Here is a 24,956-nt window from a genome sequence, read left to right as displayed (position 1 = left end):
GCTCAATGCTACAGTTGTTGTTACTCTGTATTTCATTTGGTTGGATTTAGTGGTGTAACTTTCAGTAAAGAGCAAAAAGACCTTCAATTAGATTACCATTGAAATTCATACATCAGAGCCTATTTGCCCAGGAATTTACTACATTTATCTGGCAGTTATTATTGGTTTCTAACTCAGGAGCAGAACTTCCTTCCATGAGGACAGCTGATGGTGAATAGGGAGCTGAAACACTCAGGAAGCACCTCCCAGCCTGTGGCAGTGCTCAGCCCTCCATTTAAGACAGAAAGGAATCTAACAAAACACTCTTGGACACAATGTCAGCTGCTCTTCAATTCCCAAGCACTGTAATCATGTTTGCCTTTTCCACTCAGCATGGCCCTGTACGACCTGGGGGTCCCAGGAGCTCCCCCCACACTGTTACTGGAGAAACTGGGTATGGTTTTCTTGCTATCAGTGGAGCTGAATTTGTTCAAGGATTGATTAGCACAGCAATAATTCATGGGGATACAGGGGAAATCCTCCAGTGCCGATTTTACAAACAATGAGGTCGATGATTCCAATAAATCAACTTCATTCATGCTGTCTATAAATAAGTAATGTCCCAGACTGAGAAGAAGCTGGCTCAATATGTAGTGTTGTGAGATGCCTTCAGTGGGTGTTTGAGTTACAGGCTCCAGATTTTCCACTCAGCCACAGAGTTAAAAAAGAATGTAATAAAAAGGCTTGCAAATACAAAAGCCAAGAGTGACTGGACTTTAGCCTTAAGAAAGGAATAAAGCACTACAAGACTCATTAAATAATCAGAATAAATAAATAACCTCAACCAATGAGAGCTTTAGATGAGCCATTGGGGGATGACAAGTAGGAATAGGAAAGTCATGTTACCTCTGGCTAGATCATTAATGAAACCTTTGCTAGACCACACTGTCTGGTCACAGCAACTGCTCAACAAAATATTTGGAAAACAGCTGCAAGAGTGATTCAAGAACAAGAAAATATGCCTTGTAGGAAGACACTAGATAAGCTATTTAGAGCAGAATAAATGATGCTATGAATCCTATCTGGCTTTAGAATCACTAAATGTCTGTGGCCTAAAGACAAAGCAGTGAATTCCTCACCACCTCATTAGACCAAGAGCTACAGGAGTGAAATCAGCTGAATCCCAGCCCTGGAGGCCTCTCTGTGCTCCCACCACAGGGAACAGACTGGAAATGTTTTTCAGATATTGTAAATATCAGATGGGCAGAAGTATTTGCTCAGCAGAACATAGACCTCATCCATTGATGAGGTGACAGGGAATGGGGAGGTTTACTCAGAGCCCTTCTTTTGGAAAACACTGGCTCTCAGAGGTCTGTGTATGAGTGGTAGTAGATGATTACAGGAGCAATTAAAAGCATTTAGTAAAAATTACATATAAAGTTGGGCATTTAGGCCAATTACAGGGTAAAATAGCATGCTTTTGATTTTCTTTTCAGAAGAATGTAGCTAAGCTGCAGGGTAAGTTTGGGGTAGAACATCGATTTGGCTGTAATCAAATCTTGTTTTTCATGGAGGAGGGAGTGGGGGAACATTCCTTGAGCATCAAATCACTCAGATTCCTGGAGATGACCCTTATGCATGGATGTGAAGAAAGGCTGGAGTCACAGACCCTTGTTGAGCCAAGGGTCCTGTAAGACCAGCTCTTACCTGGTGTGTTGGCCACCAAATATTGCAGAACTGCCTTTCAGCCAAAGCAAAAGGGGATATTTCCAAGGGCAACACTGCAAGTGAGGCTTCTGGCTAAAGAGGCAACTAGGCACAGAGCTCAGCTGAGCTGATTGTCATTAACTGGCCTGGATGTCTGTCCTTAAGGTCTTTATTATTCTTTTTTTTTTTTTACTGTCTTCCTTTGGTGGGTGCTGGATTCTATCATCCCCAGGGCCCTGATTTGCAGTTTCCAGAGCATTCCCAGTTTCAGCTGCAGAAGTGCAACATCTTCTGAAGGGTGGTCCACAGTGATAAAAATTAAGTTTCCCAGACAGTGATCCAAACAAAATCAAAGCAGTGACACCTAATCCCTGAGTTTTGTTTTCTCCACCTGGATTAGTCAAAGAAAGATATTCTGAAGGAAAAATATTACCCAAAATAGGATTCAGAAATGCACATGAGGCACTTAGAAGGCACTTAGAAGGTGCTATGAAAATGCACTGCCCACATTCACTTTGTTTTCTGATGGAATTTTCAAACTCCTATTTCTTAAACCTGGGATATGTAATTCCAGTTCAGTTACTTAGATGCCTGACTATTATGGGAACCAAAGGGAATTAGAGATCTGAATATCTTTGATCTAAATGCCTTTGAGGTGTTTTTGAGTTTCAGTGCCTAGTTGGGACAGGGATCCTCAAATTCCAGCCACAGAGACCCTTATTTAGGAGCTATGCTGTACAAAAAGAAGACAATTTATAAAACAGATTTTTGAAATCATTCATCTTTAAACAAACTCCTACCAGAACACTCCTGTCTTGTCTGGGGTAAGCTCCAGAGAGCAGAAGACATCTGTAGAGTGGAGGGGAATTCCCAGTTCATTACAGGAGATTTCACAAAACTGCATTTAGGAAGGAAGGAAAAATGTTATCCAGTGAGCAAGCACACAGTCAGTATCCCCAGGGACATCAGCTGCTGGAGAACAGACCACATTCACTGCATCACTGACTTCACATCACAGAAATTACCCTGAAAGGTGCCTTAGAAGGAACTTGCTGACCAAGATCTGTCCTTTGTCCATGTTCTGGTTTTATCCTTCTTCCCAGATGAAAAAGAAGCAGACTTGGGCAGTTCTAGTGCCAAGCAGCTCAACCAGAGCTGGTAGCCATCCCTGGGAGTGTTCAAGGTCAGGCTGGATGGGGCATTGAGCAACCTGGTCTAATGCCAGATATCCCTTCCCATGGCAGGGGGCTTGGAGCTAGACACAGATTATCCTCCCTTCCACCCCAATCATTTTATCATTTTTGATTATTCTGTGATAAGTAACATGCACCAGGTACATACAATCCTAGTGAACAGTCAAATGCACAGATTAATACTCAGGGCTTGCAGCCTAAGACAGAAGATGGCCCTTGTGAAGGTCTGAGGCTTGAAGCAGTCTAATTTGCCCAAAACCATGAGAAAGTCTTTCTACCCAGGCAGGTGCCACCATCCCTGCTTGCTCACAGGCTCCTGGCTTCTTTCTCTGAAGCAGCTGGACCTTAATTTGTTGGCAGGAAGGCACTAGAATAAATAGATTGCTTTTCCTGTCTGATGTCACATTAGACACTGCTTGGCTCCTGTGTGTATTCTGGCTGATGGTTTCACAGGCTTTGGGTTCTGCAAGCTCTTCTTCACTGGCATGGAAAAATTCCCCCGATGTGCAAATCCACTCTCCCATGGCACAGCTAAGTGTGGCTGAGATATTGCATCCTAGCTTGGTGTCATAGCAGAGATTTATGTGTTGTTTTGCCCCATTAATCAAACTGAAGATGTTCTGAGAGTTCAGCAGACAATTTATGTCCCATTTCTGTCAGTGCAGTGAACATTGCTGCTGTCTGGCTGAAGGGCTCTTCCACGAGTGCAGTTCAGTCCCAAAAAGTTACCAAGCAAAGCACAATGGGAGAAGAGTTTGGCAAAGATTGGCCACTGACAGGTGGATCTGGGGCAATCTGGGCATCGAGAACATCAATGAAAATTGTCACACTCTCCCCAGAAACACAAACTAAGCGTGGATTTAAAAACAGAGCTCCCAGCTCAGACCAGTTCATGGTCCACACACCAGGTCCATCCCACACAATGTCCATCTACAACTTGTCCTTCTGCTGTGGTGGTCAAGCTCTGTGTTGAGGTCCATTAGCAAAATCCCACACAAAGCCTTGGAAGTGACCCAAAATATTTATTCAAACTCTAGTAAGCAATACCCAGCTAATTTATGACCTAGCAACCATTTTTAAAGCAGTGTTTTACACATTCTGCACTTGGTTAAAACCACTTAGTGAAGGAAGGGGAACGTCTGCCCTGCTGCATCATCTGGTGCAACTGGAGAGAAATGAGAGCCAGGACTGTGCAAATATTCAGCCTCATTTTACTGCAGTGCCTGCTTCACTCAGTGTTAAAGGCCAGGTTGTTTCAGTGCTTAATCAATACATCAATACAGTCAGTAAATGACAAGGAGAGTTCATATTTGTCTTGTTACTCCAAGAGTGCTCATAAAGTCGAGTTCACAATCCCATAAAGGAGCCTGCATTACCCCAGTGGCTGGGAAGGAATTCCGCATTGGCTTCCCATAGGCCTGTCCACGGAGAGAACAGGAAAAGATAATAACAGAGTAAGTAAGAGTAAACTGGAATAAAGCCAAAAGTAAGGCTTACAAATCTAGCAGAGCAGTCTCAGCTCATAAATATGACCCACCAAGTGGCTACTCTGAATAGACTTTTGCCTGACAGAGGCAGACTGATAAACTCGTGGTATAAAAACACCATGAAGTTTTCACAGTCAAAAGCCATTTATTTTCACATCTGTTTTGCCTGCTTGAAAGTGTGGTGGAAATTTTAGCACCAATACATTAACCTGGACATCACTGTTTCAAGAGCCAGGGATCATTTGATTTGCCAGTGTGAGCCATTTGGTCCCCACTTCATTCAGAGCCAGGAATCCAAAGACAACACTTGAGCTTTAGCCAACAAGGCAGTTTTTCTGGGGTGGTAGCTGTAAATTCAGAGGTGATATGGGCAGGAAGAATATCATCATCTGATGATGAGACAGGTTAGAAAAATTGACAAGAAAAAAGAAAATATAAAGTTTGATGGGCAAAAAAAAAAAAAAAAGCAGGGAAGGGGAAAAAAGTAAAAAATGAGAGAAAGAGAAAAAAAGAGAGAAAAAGTAAAAATATAGGACTGCTGCCATACAGAAATTCACAGCAGGACCCATAAGGGACAAGATGTAGAAGCAGAATTAAAATATGACATGCAAGGTGGGTAGACTCAGGATGTATTTTTCCAAGAGCCTTTGAAATTCTTATCCCTTGTGTGGGGGGAAGAGTAATGGTAGGACACCACCAATCTTTTTTCCCCCTCAGCATTTCCCAGAGGTGAGCAGGAGCCAAACTGAACTGCACAAGCCATCAATCACTGCTCAGTGTGTGGCTTCACAGACCTGCTGCAAAACATCCACCGTGACTTCATGGACCACAAAGCACAGATAAGAGCCTAGGAGTTAAATCCTTCTGGCAGGGTGTAGCACACTCGAGGTGGACAGATCCTCTATCCAGACAGTTTCTCTCCAAACCATATTAATTACTGGAACATGGCAGCAATTTGTATCTGCACCAGGGCTTTTTGCCAGTGCAGCTCTGTCAGTCAGATGCCACCAAGAAAGAGATGGGCCAGCAAAGCTTCATAGCAGAGTAAATTTCAGTGCAGCTTTTAAGTTTTTTAAGCACTGAAGATGTCTTTGCAACGCAGTCTGCCTGTGCTCAGGGTGAGCCAGCAGGAGAGGCAGAGCTGGATCACCCTGTCAGCACTGATGTGTGGCACATGTCTCTTCATATTCATCAGAAACATCAGCTGACCTGCACCTCCATGTGCCTCACAGCTGTCCTGAGAGCATCCTGCTTTGGAGGCTCCATGCACATTCCACCAAGGGCTGACAGTGCAAATGCTGTTCTGCAACTTCAGCCCTAGAGACCGCATGTCCTCCTAAACACCACCTCGGCCAGCTGTGCACTGCAGCTGGAAAACTGCCTTCAGCTGAAGGGTACATCTTCCCACAGCTGGTCTAGAGCAGAGCAAACTCTTCAGAGCAGGTCTGGCTCCTGCATTTCTTGGCACAAAGACAGATTGGAGGCTTGCCAAGGTTGCAACTGGGGGGAAAAAGAAACCACATTTCCCGCTGCCTCCGGTGAGCTGTGCTGACCACCTGTAACCCCCGCTGCTTCTGAGAAGGCAGCTAAGAAAAGCAGGAGGGTTGCCAGTAACTTACACAGCTCATACCCCTGCTGGGGCATTCTGGGATTCCCTACACCACAAGAAGTTGAAAACCACGGTGCCAGGGAGGATTATTTTAAATTAATTCGTTCAAGTCAGGTTGAAGGAAGAGGATGGGGCATCTGGACTGTCTCCTGTCTGTGTTGGTGCCCATGTCCCCACTCTTGTACTTGTTCCTTAAGCTCTTCCACTCTTGGGCATCCATGCCCAGTGTCCTTGAGTTCCCCTGGGAGCTGTGCAGTGCAGAGCTACCTCTGAGATGAGGAGAGGCAGCTCTCTTCCCTTCCCCACCTCCTCCTCTAGTGCACATCACAAGGCAGCCCCAGCAGTGGGTGAGTGCAGCCCATCCTGCTCTCATCAGCAAGTCTGGTCCTCACTGAGCCTTTGTACCTCCAGGATGTCAGGTTTGCTCTGTTTATGTGCTGACAGCACTCCTGTGTCTCTGCAAGCAAATAAAGCTGCTGAATAGTCAGCCTGTCCAGTCACACTGGCAGAGACTTTCAATCCAAGAGATTTCAAACAGGACATTGTTCCCCAGTGCAGGAGCTATTAAATTCCATAAATTTCCAGCTGCTTTTCTACTACAAATTTTATCACCAAACAAACAAACAAACAAAAAAAACCAGCAAGATACTGCATGATATTTTTTAAGTCTCTTCTTTTTTATTGTCCACAATAACTATTACTCATTCCCAGCCCTCATTAATTGCAAGTTGTGATCACCTGATGGGCACCAATCTGAGCCTCTTCCCCCATTCCTGACAAAGCTTTATGTTCATTCCTATGTTCTGCCACTTGTCCTCATATTTAAAAAAATTAGTAGTCCATATGCTGTAACAATATCATTATTTTAAGCAACCTTCCTGACAAATGTTTGAAGGCTTCCTGTTGACTAATGGGTGGAACTGGACTGCTCCCCTTTCTTTCCAGTTGAGTAGTAATGATTTAAGCAGATTAACTGGTTAACTAAATGTCATTTACCCAGATCATGTCCTTTACACGAAATAACACCAGTTACAGGAATCAGCTAATAATGGGGCTCATCCAAAGGCAATGAGAAAACACTTTTGTCAATGTCAAAATTTATCAGTGGACTCAAAATGAAGTTCACTGTGATTTCTGCTAAAGGAGTAAATATGCTGGAGGTGATCAACAAACTAAGCTTTCCTTCGTTTGCAACAGATGTGGTCAACAACCCTGAAAATATTCAAGCTCCTCTTCCTGTCTGTCCTTCAAATCATCCACCTCACAGCCCCAGGTATTAAACACTGCCACTTCACCTGTGGTGGCACAGGGCAGGACAGATGCACCTCCAGTGAGACCCACCAAACACCAGCCACTGCTGAATGATTCATCATTTCACAGCCTGGGAGAAAGAAAATAATTTTAAAACCCTCCCAATGATCCATGACCCACCCCAATGCCCATGATGGGGAGGCAGGAATCCTGTGCTTTCAAGTCCAGGATGTTCATTTGGTGGCTGCAGAGACAGGCAAATGTCCCCCTGTCTCTGGACCCTGATGGCAGCAGTGTGTGCAGCTCATCACCCTTGGCTATCTGTACAGAAATAAGATCTTGGCATAAAGGATTTGATTTTGTTGTGACTTAGGTTGTCTTCAGTTTGGGTTGGACAGATGTCCTGGGTTCAGGAGGACATGTGCTAATGTGTCTGTTGGCATTTTGGGATTGAAACACATCAAAATGAGGCCACTGACCTGTGCATAAATAACATTTCTTGTTTCTCTCTTTCAGTAACTGTGACTGTGGGAGGACAACAACACTTGCTGGGGCTTTATGACACTGCAGGGCAGGTAAAGGATTGCAAAACATTTATTATTTTCCTTCCCCATGGTTTGTTTGTTACTATCATACACTGGGGTTCGTTGCTGGTAGTGTCTGTAGAGTTTGTTGGGGTTTTTTTCATAAATAATAACAATCAGGTTTGAGTCGTAATGGTTGAACTGTTCACTTTCTCCCTTTTGTTTTCATTCTGTTTCAGCAGTAAAATGCACACAAATACACTTACCCCTAAGACTGTGTTTTGCCTCATCAAAAACACAAAGCCTGATGAGGCTGTGCAACTCCCATATATCCACCTCCTACTGCAAATACGAGCCTTTGCGTAGTCAATGTTTTCTTACCTTTACCACATGGTGGCATTGAAGATACAGAGAATAATTCCCATTTTCAAAATCAGAAAACTGGTATCATTCAGCACCAGTCTATCAGTCACCAGCTGTTGATGTTTTAAGTGGTAACCCAGCCAGATTTGCATCCATCCCAACATACCAACACTCTTCTCCCAGGACAAGGGTGTCCATCCCAAGCTCACTACATTTAGAATGCTTTTGTTGTTTCCACTGTCCACACTCTGATATGGTGTGACTGCACTCAAAGCTTGCAGAATAATTTCACCCCCTCTGGAGAGAAGAAATTATTTCTCAATGCTTTGCTCTGCCAGCAGAAAGGCAGAAGAAAGTACAGGGAGCAACACATTTTTTGTGGTGAAATTTCCCTCTCCTGACTCCAAATGCCAGCGAGTGGCAAAATAAAGAAAGGGACATAGTCTGCACAGAAACCTTGCAAAAAATCATCTGCTGAGAGCAGAGGGAGCAGGTTCCAGGTTCCTCACAGACTGGAAATGCTGTAACCCACATCCAGCAGCTCCTCCCATCACAGCTGACACTGAAGCCAGCAGGAGAGAAAGCAGATTTGGGAACTTGCCTCACTCCCTCTGGGTTCCAGCAGGTCTGGATTCAGGGCTTTGCTTTCACCAGGAGCTCTTCTAGGCTGTGCCACTTTTGGCCATGACTGACTGCTAAGAAAGGCACAAACAGTGCAGGAGACTCTCCTGTCTGCAAAAGACCATTTCTTGCAGAATATACTTTGCAGCACTATGCAAAGAGATCAAAAAGCCCACACTAGAACAGACTGTCACTTCCAGAAAAACCTGCACTCAGCAGAACTGGGGCTTTGATGCTTTGGGTTTCACTTTCTTTAATTTTATTCTTATCATGTTTCTGTAGGCAGCATCAGTCTTAGCTGCTTTGGTGGCCCTTACAGACCACACATCTTTCCTATCCACATGGTGAAAACAGATGATCCAAAAGCCAATCCCAAAATATGACCCAAGCCCTTGCCCCATATCAAAAGCCTTTTCAGTCTTTTATTCTGTGTTCACAAACTCTGAGCTCAGAGCCTGTGTCACGATCCATCAGCCCTGCAAGCCTCTGCAAGCCAGACTGGAGTTATATTCAGTTCCCAGTCAGTTTTCACCCCGTGCCTTAATATTCCTGCTTGTTTTGTAGGGCTGACAGTTCCACCTGCCACCCATTTCCACAGCAACACCTCCTCTCATTTGTCCTCCTGAGCCAGAAGGAACACTCAGCTGTCTCTTTGACAAGCATCACCCCTCCATCCATTCCTCATCATTTTGCCATCCTCTGCTTCAAACTAGGCAGGTCACCACCTGCCTCCAAAGCCTTTCTCTAGCTCACCAAGCTCAGGGCCCTTCCTGAGCTCCAGAGGACGTGGCCATCTAGCCAGGGCTCAGAGTGTGAATCAGCCCTGGATTGTCCCCGTGGAGGCTGCAGGGATGATGCTTCCCACATGCTCCAGTTATAACAACACATCATCTGGGTTGTTTCCTCCCTCCTTCTCCTCGTGCTGTGTGGCTTTCCAAAGGCATCGGTGTGAAGTCATAGCCAGAAATAGCCCTTGACACTGCGATGCTATAAAACATATGCTAATGAAATAACAATTGAAAAATGTACTCCTGCAGCAGGACCCTCTGTCAGCCTGAAGGGAGAGCTGGCAGAGACCCCAGATTTGAGGTATCTGGCTTTCTGTATCCCTGGCACAAATGGTCCTAGGAGGAAAAAACCATGGTCTTTTTGCTGGGCTGGACTCAGGTGCAAAATGCTTTAGCAGAGTGTACAAAAGATCAGCACAGCAACAACATTAAAAAAAAAAAAAAAAAAAAAAGAGCCAGTTTTTCTGCATTTTTATTTTTATAGGGCCCAAATGCTGCTTGAACTGATGGCCAAGATGGAGGGGAGGGTGCAACACCAACTGATTTTGGTCCTGGCAAGTCACAGGCAAATAATTCAGCAGGGCCAGGTCTGGCACTGGCATTTCCAGACCAAACCAGTGCCCAGGCAATGTTCACTGGGAAGACTCGAGTTCCCTGAATAGCAGGCAGCACAAAAAAAGCACAATCTAGGAAAATAAATAAATAAAAATAAAATATTGATCAGCCACAGCCCAAGCCCACAAGAACTCAAGTCCTTTCCAAAACACGACTGTCACTCCCTGCAGCACCCCTCCCTGGATACCCACACAAATGTTCAGTCCCTTTTTTACATTATTTGTGTGGCTGACCATCTCTGAAGGAGAAATGACCCAGTAGGGCTGTCTTTTCTTTTTCCATTGCAAGGTTTTATATTTTATTTTATTTTATTTTATTTTATTTTATTTTATTATTTTTTGCAAGGCAATCAGGCCTTCTCCTAGAGAGCAGGTACAGAGAAGGGGTCCTTGTTTGATGTGGTCTGCAGGATCCTGTTCATGTACAGGAGCCCAGATCAACTCTTATGCATGATATTTGTGTTTTAACCTGTCTGTGACAAATCCCACGTGCCCTGGTGGGAGGTGAAACCTCTGCTACGAGATGTATGGCTGTCCCTGCTTACAACTTATATAATGCTTTATGTTAATAGCTCAAATCAAGAATACTCTTTCTGAAAAAGGATTTTCTAGGGATTCAGAAGGAACAGGGAAAATAAAATAGAATGCATTCTCCTGGAGCTGTCACAGCCAAGCAGAGCGCTCATGGTTTTAATCTGTAGTTTTAATGGTACAGTAAGTCCCAGCCCCTCTAAATATGCACGTCTGGAATGCTGAAAGTGGCTGTATTTAGCCAATTTGTTCCCAAAACGCCTCGAGGAGGATTCCTTGAGCCTTGCTGCCACCACGTGGCTGCTTCGGAGCTAAACCAAAAGCCCAGAAAGGATCTTTGCCAAGCAGCCCGTGCTGGCTGTGCCACAGTCAACCTCTGGTTCGGTGTTCTGGGTTAAAATAATGCCCCATAATCAGGCCAGGCTCCCCTAACCCACAGCATCCACATAAAATTGTCTCTAAAATGCAATTTCTCCTCTGAGCCCATCACCTTGGCATCCACTTTGTCTCTATTAAATCCTGCTGGGAGCTGACTGCCACCTCCAGAGCCTTGGGTAAATCTCCTGTCACTGACTTTGCTTCTTCACAAACATCTCTGAGGGGTTTCTTCCTGCTATTCCTTGAATGTAGAGAATCCCCTTTCCTGGGAGGTGATACACCCAAACACCTCCTCTTGTAAATCCTTCTTCAGATCCACATTTTCTATGCCGCTGGAAAGACACAGTTATTCCACTTGAAAAATACTCTGGTTTTACCCCAAATACTGTGGCTGTGAGGGCTGGAGGTAGTAACTGAGAATTTATTCTTCCTGTCAAACTGGGTTTGGAACAATAAACATCCAGTTAGACAAAACAAAACATTTTGTTTGTGTTTTAGGGTGCTTTTTTAAACTTTTCTTTCATGACACAGAGCTAAATTTGGTCTCATGCTTCCTTTCAGAATAAATAATTAGATTTTGGGGGATTTTTTTAGAAACGGTGCAAACTGGTTTTGAGCAATTCATTGGTATATTTTGGAAAGTAGTGTTGACTCAGAAGGAGTCTGTGTCAACTTATAAGTATTTAGTCAGTGAAAAAGAGACTTCAGAAAGGTGATTTGCCAGTCTCACTTCACAATTAAGTCCTCTCATTTCTTGACCCGATCAAAGCAAGGCAGAAGTAAGGCTGCACTAAAACATCATCTACCCTGACACACACTGATACAGTCCTGCATCACTTTCTCCTGCAGGACAGGCAGCAGCTTGCATTGTTCCTGCCCCTAATGTGGGTTTTGGTTGCCTAAAATAAATGTTCTTGAGTCTGAGAAACAGCATTCAAATGTCTTTTCTCCCATTATTAGCCTTATTTACTTTTATTAACTAGTCTGTATCTGTAAAGCAAATCATACCAGTTGAGTTTTCACACAATTATAACCAAAAGTGACCAGGATGCAGAGATTTGAGGCTTGTCCACAATGCATAAACTATAAACTGTAGATCTACATCATAGTCAGACTCGACAGCAGCATGTATTGTTGTTTCCCACACTCCAACTTTGTGTTCTTTTCCCCTTATTTAATTCTGGAACCCCTCAAAAACCTTTGGAACACATGCATCCTCTCTAAAAAGCATCTGTTTCATTGCAGTGAGGTTTTCAAACAGGTTTCATTGAACAGTACCCACCAGACACAGCTACAAATGCTCCCACTGTCAGAAAAAAAAAAAAAAGGCTATCCCTTTCACATGGCTTGCAAAACCTCTGCTTGCTCTCAGCTTCTCAAGCCTGAAAACAGACCCAAATTCTTCCTTGAAACCCAGCTAACAAAGCCAGCTGTGATTTGAGTGTTTGAAAATTCACCTTCTTACCACTAGCCCATGGAGAAAACATCTCTCCTGCCACCATCCGTGGCCTGTGGAAACACTAAATCACCCACAGTGAGGACCCAGGTACTGCAGGCTGGATTTGATCTGCTTTCTGCTTTCAGGATGAGTGACTTCTGCTGGCTGGCACATCACTGTGCACTGTGCAGGACTGCTCAGCATCACCTTCTGCACACAGATAACACAAACAAGACTTGTTCACACAATCACAGGATGATTGAGGTGGAAGGGACCTTCAAAATTATTTAATTACACACACACATACACATACCCCATCAGGGATAGGGACACCTTTAACTAAACCCAGTTGCTCACAGCCCTGTCCAACATGGCTTTGAACAATGCCAGACATGGGGCATCTTTCAGCTCTTTTTGGTAAAATGCTGATAAATCATCACCCTTCTCCTGTGAGAGGTGGTTTCCCCCCACCTCCAGCAGCTCCTCCTGGAGCTTAGAGATGTGAATGAGCATGGACAGTGCTGGCCACTTCATCAAACCCAGCGTGCCACCCCCACTTGCAGTCATCCCCTCCTTGTGACACTCTTGCTGTTGTCCCCTGGCAGGAGGACTACAACCAGCTGAGACCCCTGTCCTACCCCAACACAGACGTGTTCCTGATCTGCTTCTCCGTGGTGAATCCTGCCTCCTACCACAACGTGCAGGAGGAGTGGGTGCCCGAGCTGAAAGTCTGCATGCCCAACGTGCCTTACGTCCTCATAGGAACACAGGTAAAGCTTCTCCTGAGCAACTGGAAAGGTTTCCTATTTAACTCATGGGAAATTCAGCCAGATTTTCCCATTAGAAAAAAATTCATGGAGTGGGAATGGAATACAACATGCAGGTGTCCACACTGGCAAAGCTCATCCCATCTTTTTATTCCAATGTATTTTAATGCAGCTACAAGTCAAATACCTATAGGGAGAAAAGTTTTCATACAGGTCTCTAATGAGAAGGAAAAAAACATCAAAGTTTGTGGCTAGAAGCTGAAGCTAAACTTCAAACTAAATTTTAAGAATGGGAGTAATCAGCCAAATGACATGGGAAGGAAGTAGGCTCCCTTCATGCTTTTGAATCAACATTACAACTGGTGACTCACCATCCTGCTTGTGTTACAGTGACTGTCAGACTGAATGATCAAACCTCTTTATTTTGGCCTTAAAATCTATTAATCGTTCAAACAAACAGAAATGCCTTAAATATGGGTTTGTTACCAAAGTGGATAGAGATTGTGAGGGTAGGGGTTCAGCCACATGGAAAATGTCAGAGCACTGGACAGTAACCTAAGTCAAATTAGAGAAACAGATCACATTCTGGTCAAAACAAAAAATCTTCATGCCACAGGAAAGGCAAATAATTCAAACACTGGCTTTGTTTTCTACACTGGAATAATCTAAAACACATCCATTTAAAAATAAAAGCATTATCCTTTGGCTCATGCAATCTGAAAATGGGCAGGTTTTAAATGCCAGAATACTTAACTTTGATGTTTTCTGTGGAAACAAAAGACCTGTTTCAAGTCAAACTGAGCAGTGTCTGGCCTGTCAGGGTGGGGTTTGGGTGCTGCAGTGCAGGGTTGCAGCAGCTTCCTCTACCAGAGGGGTTCTTTCCTGTACCACACCCATCTGAGCTGTGGCCCAACAACCTGCAAAGGAGAGCTAATTTATAGTAAACTAAAAAAAAAAAAACTAAAAAAAAATTTAACAATAAAAAGGTAAGTAAATGTATCGCCTGAGTTGATGAGTGATACAGATGCCCTGATGTAAAGCCTCAAGAATTACAGCACAGATTTTGTGTATTTTGCACTAGATTGACCTCCGGGATGATCCCAAAACTTTGGCGCGGCTGCTTTACATGAAGGAGAAACCACTCACCTATGAGCACGGAGTGAAGCTGGCAAAGGAGGTAACAGCTTCTTCTGATGCCACATGAAGCTGACTGATCACAGCTGTCCACTGGGTTTCTTTCCTTCAATGTTCCCCTAAGGCCCCTTGGCCCCAGACAGAGATTGAAGCCTCTGTTCCAACAGGCTGGACCCAGGCACACCCTGAGCCTGCACTTCTGCTGCAATGTCAGCTGGAACATGGAACATCCTGAGTGGGAAGGGACCCAAAGGGGGCAATGAGTCCAACGCCTGGGCATGCACATGACAACCCCAAAAATCACACCCTATGTCAGAGAGAATGGTCCAAACACTTCTGATCTCTGGCAGATGCCATGACCTGAGCTCTAAAAACAGCATTGAGGAACACAGGGCAGCAGGTTGAAAATGGGCATCAAACCAGATTTTACTGCCTGTTTTATCTAAGTCAAGTGTTTCTTGCTCAGGGTTCTGCCAGGAGATGCATGTGGCAAACCCCTCCCTGCAGTCAAGCCACCTCCTGTCCAACTCCTCCCTATCCCTTACAAAAACACAGACAACAGGATTCCCACTTATCCATTACACTTCAGGCAGCAGAGAAGGTGCCCCCAAAGTTTCTGTGTACATTTCTCCTGGAAAGGTAGGGGCTTAGGAGCACTCCCCAAGCCCTAGGGTGCAGGATTCTGGATCCTGGCTTTGTCCTCTTATATACTGCAAGTACTATTACTGTCCCTGTCCCTCAAAACCAGAGCATCCATGAGCAGAACAAGCTGAATAAGCCACAAGGTTGCTGAATAAGCTGAGACTGCTTTCCCTGGCTTTCCAAGAGTTTTTGTGTCATCCCATCATACCCAGGAGACTCCTATCTCAAAATGATGCCTCCTCACTCCCAGAAGCCAGCTGGAAGTCCTCCCCAGGTAGCAGCTCCCTGGGACTGAGGGAGGAAGGACACAAGAGTGACAGTCCAGGGGAGAAGAGCCAAGCATGCAAAGGGATTCAGCTACCACCTAGCATTTCCTCAGAAGCCTCCCCAGTTGCACAGGCAGGAGGCCAAGCTCCTGGTCCAGCCCTCAAACATGGGTGCAGCCTCCTTCTCTCTGGAGAGTCGTGCAGGGAATTCCTGCAGCCATTGATCCCCATGTGGTGAGATACTCATGCTGATGCTGATTCCTTGCTAAGGATGACCACATGAGCTTGTCCCTTCACCCCAAAGGCAGCCAGATACAAAACAGAGAAACGGTCTGACCCCTTTCTAAATGTAGAAAGATGCTGGATCAGCATCACTCTGTGTCTCCCAGCAGTGGATGCTCACTCTCATTCTCCTTCTTCTCTTTCAGATCGGAGCCCAGTGCTATCTGGAGTGCTCAGCACTCACACAGAAAGGCCTTAAGACTGTCTTTGACGAGGCAATCATGACCATCTTCCACCCCAAGAAGAAGAAGAAGCGCTGTGCAAAGTGCCACAGGTGCTGCACCCTTGTGTGACGTCCCCTGGGAAGCAGAGCCAGCTGAGTTCAGTGCAACCAAGCAGGTTAGAAAGGCAATGAAGGCCACACACAACTGAAATGGGGAGCATGACCAGAAAAGGGTCCTTCTTACCCAAATATAGGAGCTCTCCATCCTGTGAAACCTCCAAGCTGTATCACCCTTGGCCAACTCCTGTCTCTGTGCTTTCCTAACCCTCCAGAGCTGTTTTGCAGCCTGTTCCCACTGCTGCAGACTGCATCAACAGAAACCAGGATGCCTGCTTGGCTCTCCACCTTAAGAATAAGGTGAAGGTGGCTTGTGACAAAACAAAAAGCTAAAGACAGCAAAAGAAATGGGAGAAACTCCTTTTGTGGCCTTAAGTAAGAATTTATTAAAATTAGGAATTTGCAGTCCTTAGGAATTGAATCTGAATTGACTGAAAGCACATGGAGATCTGTAGAAATCTAGTATGTAAGATATACACTATAGGTAGGATGTACTTTAAAAATTGCTTTTCTTTTATAAGACTTGGTAGTTCAGGAGATACTTTAGTTTGTTCAAACCACTTGGAAGCAAAGGTGGAGTGATTCCAGTTTGTTTTCACTTAATGGGCAAACTTCACAGCATCAGGATGTTGCTGCACCCAAGCTATCAAAATGGATCAACATTTACCTCCAGACTCAAGGAATGTTCTTACAACTAAAAAAAAATGCAAATAGCTGTATTTTTATAGAGGAATGTTCAGGCTGAGCCATGTTTCCGTAAGCTGGGAAAGGAAGTACAGAGTTGTAGCATTAATGTACTGAAACAAAGAAATTCTGCCACCAAAGAATATTGCCCTAGACATGAAATAGCTGCATGGAACAATCTCTCTTCCAACTGAGAACAAGAGCAAGACACATTGCCATGGCAACTGAGAATTTACCTTATAGATCAGCTGGATTTCTACATCTCACCCAACAGCCAAGAATAGAAAAAAAAAAAAAAAAGCCAAAGGTCATACTGACTTTAAGTGCTTTGAGGTGATCCAATTGCCTTAAAATTATCCTTTTTTTATGAAGCATTTCTGTAAAAACCCTCATCAAAGTGGAGTTGTGAACTTGTTGACTTTTTGTAGCCTCCCTCCTCCCATTCATTTCTTCTCTCTCTGCTCCCATTTTTCCATCCTCACAGAGAGTGCTGTATCACAGTGACAGTGTGGCTGCAGTCCTCAGGAGTGGACTTTTCCACGAGTGACAGCCAAGAGCATGGAGATGGGAAGCCCAGCCCATAGGGGAAGGGAAGCTCCTGTGATCTCCCCTTGCTGCTGGGGAAATTGTGCCTTGTCACTAAAGCCTGTCCAGGACCCTGCAGCTTTGCACATCACAGCACACAGACACTCAGAGGTGAACTCAAGGGTGTCTTGTTTCTTACAGCTGCCTCTGGCCAGCCTGGCAGTGCCACGAGACTGTCTTGTCATGGATTTCATTCCCCAAGCAGGAAATCCCAGCACCAGCACACACAGATTTAAAGATGTAACTCCTTGCAGAAGCTGTGTCTGTAGCCAGCACGTCCAGAAGTGACAGGAGGGAGCAAGTGACAGCAGTGGGACAACAGTCCCAGCCTGGAGACACGGGCTGTGCTCCCCTCTGCAGCCCATCCCACGAGGCTGGCAGCCCTTGGGAAGGGAAGCACAGTGTCCTGGCTGAGAGCTCACCTGGCAGCAGGCAAACCAGGCAGCTCCAGAGCTGCTGCTGCCCAGGGTGACTGCAGCCAGGGCACGTGGAAGGGACAAGCTTGGTGCAGTGCCCAGTCCTGCATCAGGACCAGGCTCATGGATCTGAGCTCCTCCTTCAGCACTAATTCAATTTCATACAATTGTAGGATGGTTTGGATTGGAAAGGACCTCAAAGATCATCTAATTCCAACCCCAGTTTACCATGGACAGCTACAAAAACCAGCTGGTACAGAAACCAACTCATCACAAAAACATTTCCAGGTGGAAATCAACAGTTCTCTCTGACAAAAGCCATCAGACTCAAGGAAAATGCTTTGTTCTTTTTTTACCCAGTGGCTTCCACTCACCATCCCTTTCCCCTTGCACACAAACATGGATGAAAACACAGTTCTGCCATACCTGAGACAGACAAGTTGCCTTCATTGCTGGTGACTTTTTGTGCATATTTTCTGTTTGGTTTTAATATGTCCCAGGCATTTACTTTCAGAGGCCCTGGCTGCTAAAACCCATCACAAAGTGAGGTGCAGAGGTCCATGCCATGGCATAGAGTTTGTGTCCATCCCCAGGCAGAGCAGTGAGTGTTCACCTCAACAGGACACTGCCTATCAGCTGAACTGTAACGTGTAAAAACATATTAGAGGAGTATGAGGAGAACCAGGCATGGATTGACTAAATAAATTGATATTTAGGCTTACAGCATGACTAGCAGTCCACTGAAACATCAAAAAAGCCTTTAACAGATTTCAGGGAAATTATATCTTCACTCTGCTGCCTTTTACTTCAGTGGAAATTAATTAGGATGATTGGTTTAGCTCATGTAGGTTGCTGGAGAGTGATGTATGAGTCTCTGGTGGAAGAAGGTGAAGTCTGGTTTAGCTGAAGCACAATGCAAATGATCAGGTTGGAGCTGCCTGGTTTTCTTAGAGCTTTAAAAAATGTGGAAATAGAGGAAATAGAAAATCCAGAGTGACAGCTGAGCTCACCCTAACACAACGAGCACACTGGAAAAGTGAAATGAAGCAGCCTGGCATGCATCAGGGAATGCCACAAATAATAAAATTGGTTTTTTACCTGCCACTGAGTACCAGGGGTGATTGTTAATCTTAATGAAATGGCATAGGATCAGCAGTAAAATCAAAAATCAAGTGGGAAGTTGTAGCATTCATGTAACTGGAGTGGTTTGAGGGAAATAACCTACAAAACATATGGGGATGGAGAAGCTAAAATGCTGCTGTCTTTGTGTGTTAAACTGCAGCATCCTGAACAAATCCTTGCATAGAGGAAGAAGCTAGAAAAGTGTTAATACATGTACAAAAAATGTTAAGGCTAAGCAGGGGTTTCTTTGCACTTACAAAATGGAGCATGTCAAGCTTATGAGGCAATAAATCTTCAAGTTTTTCAAACTGATTTTGACCAAAATTTGAATTCTGGGAGCTAAGAGAGGGACAGTTGTCACAATCCACTGAGAAATGGCCTCTGCACTTCATTTATTTTAATTTTCTTCCAGCAAAATGAATGTCTTCTGAAAAGCCATGTTTAATGCAGTTCCTGAGTTAGGTTATGTACACACACCTGTCCATGAAATGTGATAATTTCTCAAGGATCTGCCCTGTTACACTATTTTTTGGGGGAGGAGGGGACAGCACAGGCCAAGAGGCTTTAGAAAGGGATTGTAGGCAGATATAAGGAGTCATTGACTATCTGGCAAGTCATACCTAATGCCTTTTTTAAAAGCAGCAGATGGTGTGTGAACAGGCAGTAAAGCTTATTTTCAGAAAAACCACAACACCAGACATAGTGCAAGTGCAGGCATAATGCCACAGATATAAACTGCAAGTTATTTTTCAGGCACCATTAGTAATAAGGAAAGAAAATCAATAAAGGACTGCCAGGTGAAAGGAGATGGGTTTACTCACTGTGAGAAGAGCTAGAAATCAGATCCCAATTTCACCTTAAAAGGAACACTGTTAAGGAGAGTCATAAAGGTTAGAAACCATCCCTGGAACTTATTTGACAACGTCCCCTTAATGCAGCTGATGTCAGAGCCTTTCCTGACAAACCTGCCTTTGCTAATAGTCTGCTGTCATTTCAAAAGCACTCACAACTTACAGGAAACTTGCTGGATCCTGTAAAATTCATCTCCTTTGGCCTCTTCTGAAATCTTCCTGTTCTACCAAGAGTTCTTAACCTGAAGGTGCAGTTTCAAACAGAGCTCCCAAAGTATTTTCATGCAAGCCCCTGCAAGGAGATATTAGAGGTATTTGAGAGAGATCTTAATTCATCAGAGAGTTGCTACCTTATTAAAACCACCACAGGTGCCTCTGCCCTTCAGAGCCCTGTAAAAACACCAGAACAGTGGAACTGGGGCAGTCCTGACACTTCCAGCATGACTTGAAGGAGGTCCCACAAAAACTCAGTTTGTCCTGTGCTTCCCAGAGCTCTGAAAAGTTGTGGAGAAGGCAGAAACAAGGCTCTAACCCCACTCAGGTCCATTCTCATTTGTTCAACTGGATATATGCCCTGTGTAGGTTCAGAATTCACCCCAAGTCCAGTATGACAATCAAAACAATCATTTCAGCAGCTGACGTTGGTATTTGACACCTTTTTTCTCTTTTGAAGCACTCAAAGCATTAAAAATAGACACAGAATTAAATATAGCACTGCATCTTAATATTAAATAAAGTTATTCCAAATATTATTATTAAAGGGACAAATTTTGGCAGTCCTCCTCATACTGAAGAGAATGTCTCTTCACAAGGAATTGTTTCCAAGTTGTTCATGTCTCATTCAATCCCACTGGCACTGCTCAGGTCATGAAGGAGGTCATGACTAATGATTGGTGATCCATCCTTGCAGTTTAACTACCAGAAAACCTCAGCCAGCTGCTCTAGTGGTGTTGGCCTGTGATCTTTTGAATCCCTTCAGGAATTCAGGAATAGTGACTCAATCACTTCCCTGGGCAGCCTGTCTCCCTTCAATTCATAGATGAGAGATGCTCATCTGCTTTTATACCTTGCTTAGAGCCCATGACCTTTTCCTGTGCCTTTTTTCCCAAGTGACAAAGCAAATACCTCTTGACTCACCACACAGAAACCTCATCTGGATTAAAAATAATTTGCAGTGGCATCAATCTGTCTCAGGCCAGGATTGTCTAAAAGCACATTTGTCTTCTCCAACAAAGCAATCCATATGCTCACATTGGCCCATTTGTTAAACAAAGAGGTAGAATGTAGGAATGTGGCTGCACATGCCTTTCTCCATGTATTTTCTTTTTCCCTGAGGAGGACCTGTAATGTTGCTTTATCCTACATTAAAAAAGGAAAATCTGGAAATAACAGAACATTTTGTTGGTTCACAACTCTATAGGGCTGGAGGAGCATCTGCTGTGACAGGAGGTGAGCATGGAGTGACCTACGTCAGATAACTCCTAGTCACATTTGAGCTCTTTGCAAAAATGAAGACAAATTTCCACTATGAATGTTTATTTTCCTCCTCGTGAATAAAGACCATCTGAAAGCAGGAAAAAGCCTCCCACTGATTTTGGTAGTGGCTTGTGATCTCAGCTGTCTTCACCTAACAAAACAAAACAGGAATAGAAATATTTTTGCATCAAAAAGTCAGGACAAAATCACCAATTAGAAGTCATGAATGCAACAGAATGCTTCAGGGGAGAGCTGCAAAATCAGAGCCTAGAGCTACAATTAGTCAGTTTGATCCTAAGCCTTAAATTTAATTTTAAGATGTTAAGGGGATGCCCATAACTAGAACAGAAACAACAAAAAAAAAATCTTCAAATTCTCTTTTCTTTGCTTCAGTTAAAGCTTTCAGAAACATGGGAACAAAAATCTGTTCTCTTGGGCCGTTTCAGGAGCCACATCATAACAACAAAAAGAGTCAGAAGCTCATGGTAAGAGGAAAATTAGTTCAGAAACCCAGAGCAACAAGCAAAAAATCATGTGAATTGCTGTCAGTGGTGAAAAATCTCTTCAACTTTGAAAATATGGATCCCCATCCCTTTTCATATTATACAGACCATAATGCAGTGTTTGGCTGTTCCTAACTATAATGGTAGGGTGGGGTTTTTAAAGATGCTCTGTGTTGGCTTCATTTCAATTCTCATGAAGGCAGTGGAAAATTTCAATGGGGTCCACACACGACTAATGTGGAAAACGTTTGAGACACTTTATATTTCCTCCCTTTCTGACCTTTTATTTTGGCTGACCAAGCTTTGAGCACACAGATACACTGAGCCAGGTCCAAGAATCCTTTATACCTTCTGGCAGCTGGTTAAGGACGCCTGAAAGGAGTTGGGGCATCCAAAGACTTTCCTGATCTCACCTTTGGAGGCTGGATCCAAAACACCTCAGTTCAAACACTACTGAGCTGAAGATGAAAGTTACATTTTATTAACAGTGTAATATTCAAGACATATGGTTATCTTTGCTTATAAACCCTAAACTCATTGCTGTCACTGAATTTCATCTCATGCCCTTCAGGACACCAGGTTTGATGTGGTTTTAGTGAAGATCAGTTTGAGCTCTCACTGATACCAACTCTGGTGAATTTTGACTTTGACTGGAGGTTAATGAATTCAGAGTAAACAGTTGTCATCAGTCTACAGTTTCCAGATCTCCCAACATAACATTTGTTTGTATTGATAACATGCAGAAAAACTTGTCTGATGTCTGTCAAAGTAGTTTGTGGGTAAATCATATCCAGAGTGTGGCTATCATGTCATCTCTCTCAGTATTTTTCCCTAAATAGACAGCTGCTCTAACTTCATCACAGACCTGGCAGGCATTGAACTGCCCTGTCAGCATGGAGCAAATGAGCCCAAACTCTCCCCAAGCTTGTAAATATTAATTCACGAATAAGCAATAACAAAAAGTTATGTGAGAGGGGAAAGACACTGGCAAAATCTTCTTCACTCATGAGCAGAAGTGACCCAGGGTGCCAGGGGAAAAATGCCATATGGTGTTGTGGCCCTGATGCCCCAAAAAATATGGATTGAGGCTGGTGAATGGGTTGGGAGGTGCTCTGTGGAGTCACACTTGGGAACCTGGGGCTCAGCAACACCTCGAGACTGGGAGGACTTCAAAGGAGGCTACAGAGAGGAGCAGAGAGAAGGAGTGTGAGGACAACTGAATCCAGTTTAATGTGTCATGATGTTGATGCACTTCTACAAATGCAAAAATTCCACTGCACAGAGATTCTCTGCTCCCCTGAGAACACAAAGACCAGGACATTTCGTTCCTTTCTTTTTGTGCTTACTTAATAGTAATACTTAAAATTACTCCTTAAGAAATGCTTAGAACTAACAGTTCAACAAGTTGTTCAGATTGAGTTTGTGAAGCAGATGTAATAACCTCAACACAAATCAGGAGCTAACTCATCACCAATCAGGTTTTAGCCAGTTAGGAGAAAGAGTCACTTACTTGATGTGAGCAACTGAATTTTTCTCTCTTAAAACTTGCTGTGTGCAATATTGCTGGAATGTGGGGTTAGTGAAACCAAAGGATGGTCACTAAAACAGTATGTCTGACTTTTGAGTGGTATGCCTTTTTTCCAAAGATTAACCAAATCTTCAGAATTCAAAACAAAACTATTTCAAACCAAGGAAATTCAGTTTTCATGCAAATGCATTCTACATAGTTTAAAAATCATGTAAACACTATTAATTTCCTATTTACAGCACATAATTCTGTACTCTTTTGTTTATCATCTTTTAAACATGTAATTACTGTATATTGTAATGCACATTAATATCGTTTATTGTACATAGTTTATTTTAACAAAATAAATGTATTTCAAAGTATTTTGACAGCATCCTTTTGGGGAAGTGTGCTGCTGTGTTTATTTTCCCATATGCTAATCACATGCACCTTTCAGGTAGGAAAAACACCAACCAACATATTGGCAAGGAAGATGATGACCTGTGCACCCTGTGGTCCAGCAGCCAGGGCAGGTAGAGTCAGGAGGGAAAGTGAAAGGCTTATTGTGATGAAGAATTTACATAAGGAAAGACAGCCCTGCTGGTCTGGAAATAAGAATATGACTGGCTCCAGTCTTCCAGGGGTTCAGTGCCGACATGTGGCTTTTGTTTTTTAAAAAGTAACAACATTAATTACCCAAAAAAAAAGTGCCTCTTTTTACCCAGATGTTCATTAAAATTCATTTCACAACCAGAAGCAATCTCATTGACCAGCTGGTCTGGTCTTCAAGTTAAGCCTAGAAATCCCACCATTCCTGAACAACATCCCTCATCTTGGTTGGACCAAAGCAAGTTTCACCAGAGGAAGGCTTTTTGCATGTTCCTGCAGCTTGTGAACCTCTGCAGGTTTAACTAGCCCTGCATGCAGCACTTGCAGAGAAAAGGCAAAGAATATCAAGGTTTATTCCTAATAAAAAGGCACTGCAGCCCAAATCCCTGGCTGCTATAAATGGGTATGTCCTCAGAGGAGCCAGGACAATCCAAGAGAGCACAGCACATAACATGGAATATATTTTATTCGTCTTCCCTGAGGAAGGTGGCATTATTCACCAGAATTTCCATGGTCTGATTTTATCTAGGAAGAAGTGGCACAGAGAACCCACATGTCTGGGGTTAACAGCATTGTGCCAAAGGCATCCCCCAGAGCAGAAAATTCCTAAATTGCTGGCAGATAAGGCTGGGTGGAAGTAGCCAAGGGAAGGATGGAGACATGCAGTATCTGATGCTTTTACATTTCCCTCAATACCCATGGCTGGCTACATTCCCTGGCAGGATGTTGTGTGAGACAGGTTTTGCTCTGAGCCTGGGTGCTGGTTCCAGTGCTTTCATGTTGGTACAAATGAGAGCAGGAGGCAGCTGCCCCATCTCCCAAAGAGAAATCCAGTCAGTGCAGGGAACACCCATCCAGGGAGGCATCCTGCCCTCCCTCTCATGGCAACTCAGCTCTTTAAATGGGGTAAATACACTGATTTCTGGCATGGTCAATGAGGCTGAGCACACCAGCTGCAGGGGAGCTGAGCTTCCAGGGCCAGTGGATTACTGGGGCTGTCATGGAACAGGAGGGCATTTTGACAAATCAAAGCACTGCATGGCAGTGACCATCACTGTTCAGGTTTAATGAGCCACAATAAACCTGAGGCACTGAATGCCCTGCAGAATACAGATGTGACTGGGCACTTACAGTCTGCACACTGCAGAACACATTGTAGAGAGGAAAAAATCATCTGCAGCATCATTCCCAGTGTCCAAAAGGGGAACTGAGGCACAAACAAATCCATTGATTTTTGTGGCAGAGAGAATACCTGAGGTGTCATGGCCTTTGTGACAAATACTCCTTGCAAACACATTCCAAAGACAAGCTGTTCAACTGCTTTGGACAGGTTGGGTGGTGACATCTAA

At 43.9% G+C, this 24,956-nt stretch overlaps 1 protein-coding gene across 1 annotated transcript in view; it reads left to right on the top strand.

The window, feature by feature from the left end:
- Window positions 1–23,392, top strand: part of RHOJ (ras homolog family member J) — a 61,541-nt gene extending 38,149 nt beyond the window's left edge. Inside the window, exons 2-5 of the mRNA XM_021554460.3 lie at window positions 7,743–7,801; window positions 13,089–13,253; window positions 14,332–14,427; window positions 15,721–23,392. Coding sequence (XP_021410135.1) covers window positions 7,743–7,801; window positions 13,089–13,253; window positions 14,332–14,427; window positions 15,721–15,867 — 467 coding nt within the window. The 3' untranslated portion in view covers window positions 15,868–23,392. The remainder of the gene's footprint in view (window positions 1–7,742; window positions 7,802–13,088; window positions 13,254–14,331; window positions 14,428–15,720) is intronic.
- The last annotated feature ends 1,564 nt before the right edge of the window (window positions 23,393–24,956 follow it).

This window comes from Lonchura striata, chromosome 5, assembly GCF_050655825.1.
Source record: "Lonchura striata isolate lonStrDom1 chromosome 5, ASM5065582v1, whole genome shotgun sequence".
NCBI classification, from domain to species: domain Eukaryota; kingdom Metazoa; phylum Chordata; class Aves; order Passeriformes; family Estrildidae; genus Lonchura; species Lonchura striata.
Note: the sequence above shows the minus strand (reverse complement) of the source record. Positions and strands in the feature narration are given on the sequence as shown.